At 44.8% G+C, this 1,888-nt stretch overlaps 1 protein-coding gene across 1 annotated transcript in view; it reads right to left on the minus strand.

The window, feature by feature from the left end:
• The window catches only part of PIGK (phosphatidylinositol glycan anchor biosynthesis class K), a 102,490-nt gene that overhangs the window by 84,449 nt on the left and 16,153 nt on the right, over positions 1–1,888 (minus strand). The window contains exon 4 of the mRNA XM_018559867.1: positions 874–1,009. Coding sequence (XP_018415369.1) covers positions 874–1,009 — 136 coding nt within the window. The remainder of the gene's footprint in view (positions 1–873; positions 1,010–1,888) is intronic.

A 1,888-nucleotide genomic window follows, 5' to 3' on the forward strand; every position in this document is an offset into this window, starting at 1 on the left:
GGGGTTTAGAACATTAATACAATCGGGCATCCTATGGTGCTTATCATTCAGATCTCAAAACATCCGGATATAAAAAAACGGACACATTTAGGCTTCATTCTCGCCTACACTTTAGGTGCGATTTGGTATTCGTGCATCAAGAGCTTGCTATATCCTGCAGAATACGCCTTTTACAAGCACCAGCAGTCATGCATTCAAGTGAATGATCGGGTGACAGCGGCCGCATTTGAAAGCGGCAGAACACTGGCACTCCGCATGTAATACGATTACTTGGAGTTAGAAATAGATCACTATCCCTGAACGCACGATCTGTCCAAGGATAGTGAATTAGTCCTAAACACATGTAATCATATCACATACGATCACATGCGGAGTGCCAGCATTCTGGCGCTTTCAAATGTGGTGGTCGTCACACGATCATTAACTTGAACGGGTGACACATGCTGCTTGCAAGCGATATATTTGGGATTCCTGCTGCAGGAAATCGCAAGTTCCTGATGCAGGAATACCTAATTGCACCTAAGGTGTAGGTGTGAACAAGCCTTAAAAGATTAATTCCACATTTTGTAGAAAAATAATACATTTGCGCTTCATAAAAAAGAAAATGAGTTATTTTTTGTATAGGAGCCAGTAAAGCATTGCAATCCCAATCATTAGATTACGGGGGCAGTGCTCTGGCTCCTCTTGACTGTTCCTGTCGGCCATACCGAGGTACAGACATGCAGTAAAATGGACGGGAGGAAGTGTCAATGGACATCACTGCACTTCTTTTCACAGTAGGTGATGGGGCTAGCAGTTTCTCCATTCACAGATCCTGTCAAAGGATCCCAATACGAGTCCAACCCCCACACCCCCCAACTTCCCACCGTATACCTCATAACCTCTGTAGTCAACTTCCACGTTATCGCCATAAACATTGAGTTCCATATTTTTGTGGCTAAACACGGTGGCTGGCTTGGGGTTCCTCGGGTTACAAGCCATGTCGTCAGCAAGCATCAGGATGATATGACTGTTATGGGAGAAACAGAGAACTGAGTAAGAGGAAAGCAATTTTAAATAACCAAAATTGTTTTTGATAGTATTATATAGTTATATAGTATTCCCCTCTTAGACTGTTGTCCCCAAAACAGATGTCCCCATTGAAGGATTTCCCCTAACCTTTTGTTCTGGGGACAATTATAAAACCTTCAATTTCCCCTCACTTTCCTTCAAGATGACAATGGTCACCAATACAAAAAAAAAGGGAGAATCTCGCCAATGGGGAACAGCAATAAAAACTTGAAAGAGCTAAGCCCCCATTCACAGGTCAGCTGCAAGATGCATTGCGGTGCATTGTGGTAGGGCAGTCCATTTATATGAATAGGCTACCTACCACAGCTAAATCACACTTAATGAAGAGCATGTGCCTTTTTTTTTTTTAAATTGCATCGCATCACAATGCATGCAATATCTCTCCAATCAGTTGCATGAAACCGAGGTCCGTAAAAATCCAACTTTATTATTGTAAATTCAATGCAAAGTTCAAAATACAAGGTATACACCACCATAGTATCTCTATCTCACGTTTCACCACCTGGGCTTAATCATAGTGGCAGGGCCGGATTTCCCACAAGACCAACCAAGGCCCAGCCGTGGGGCAGCAGGGAGTAGAGGGTCAGCAGGGATGTGGACTTCCTATCTCCTGATGCCGAACACATGCAGTTCCGAGCGCCGGGCGGCTAGTTGTTTTTGACATTTAGCCCTTCTTTGGGCAAGCAAAGCTAAATGTACAGCAGAGAAGCCTCCGCATGTTATGTACAAGCGATCCCGCCGAGATCACTTGTATGCAGCCTGCAGGTCTGCCATTCTCCATGGGGGGGGGGGGTGCGTGGCCGGGAAGGGTGGGCAT

This window comes from Nanorana parkeri, unplaced genomic scaffold, assembly GCF_000935625.1.
Source record: "Nanorana parkeri isolate BGI_ZX_2015 unplaced genomic scaffold, ASM93562v1 scaffold418, whole genome shotgun sequence".
Taxonomy (NCBI): Eukaryota; Metazoa; Chordata; class Amphibia; order Anura; family Dicroglossidae; genus Nanorana; species Nanorana parkeri.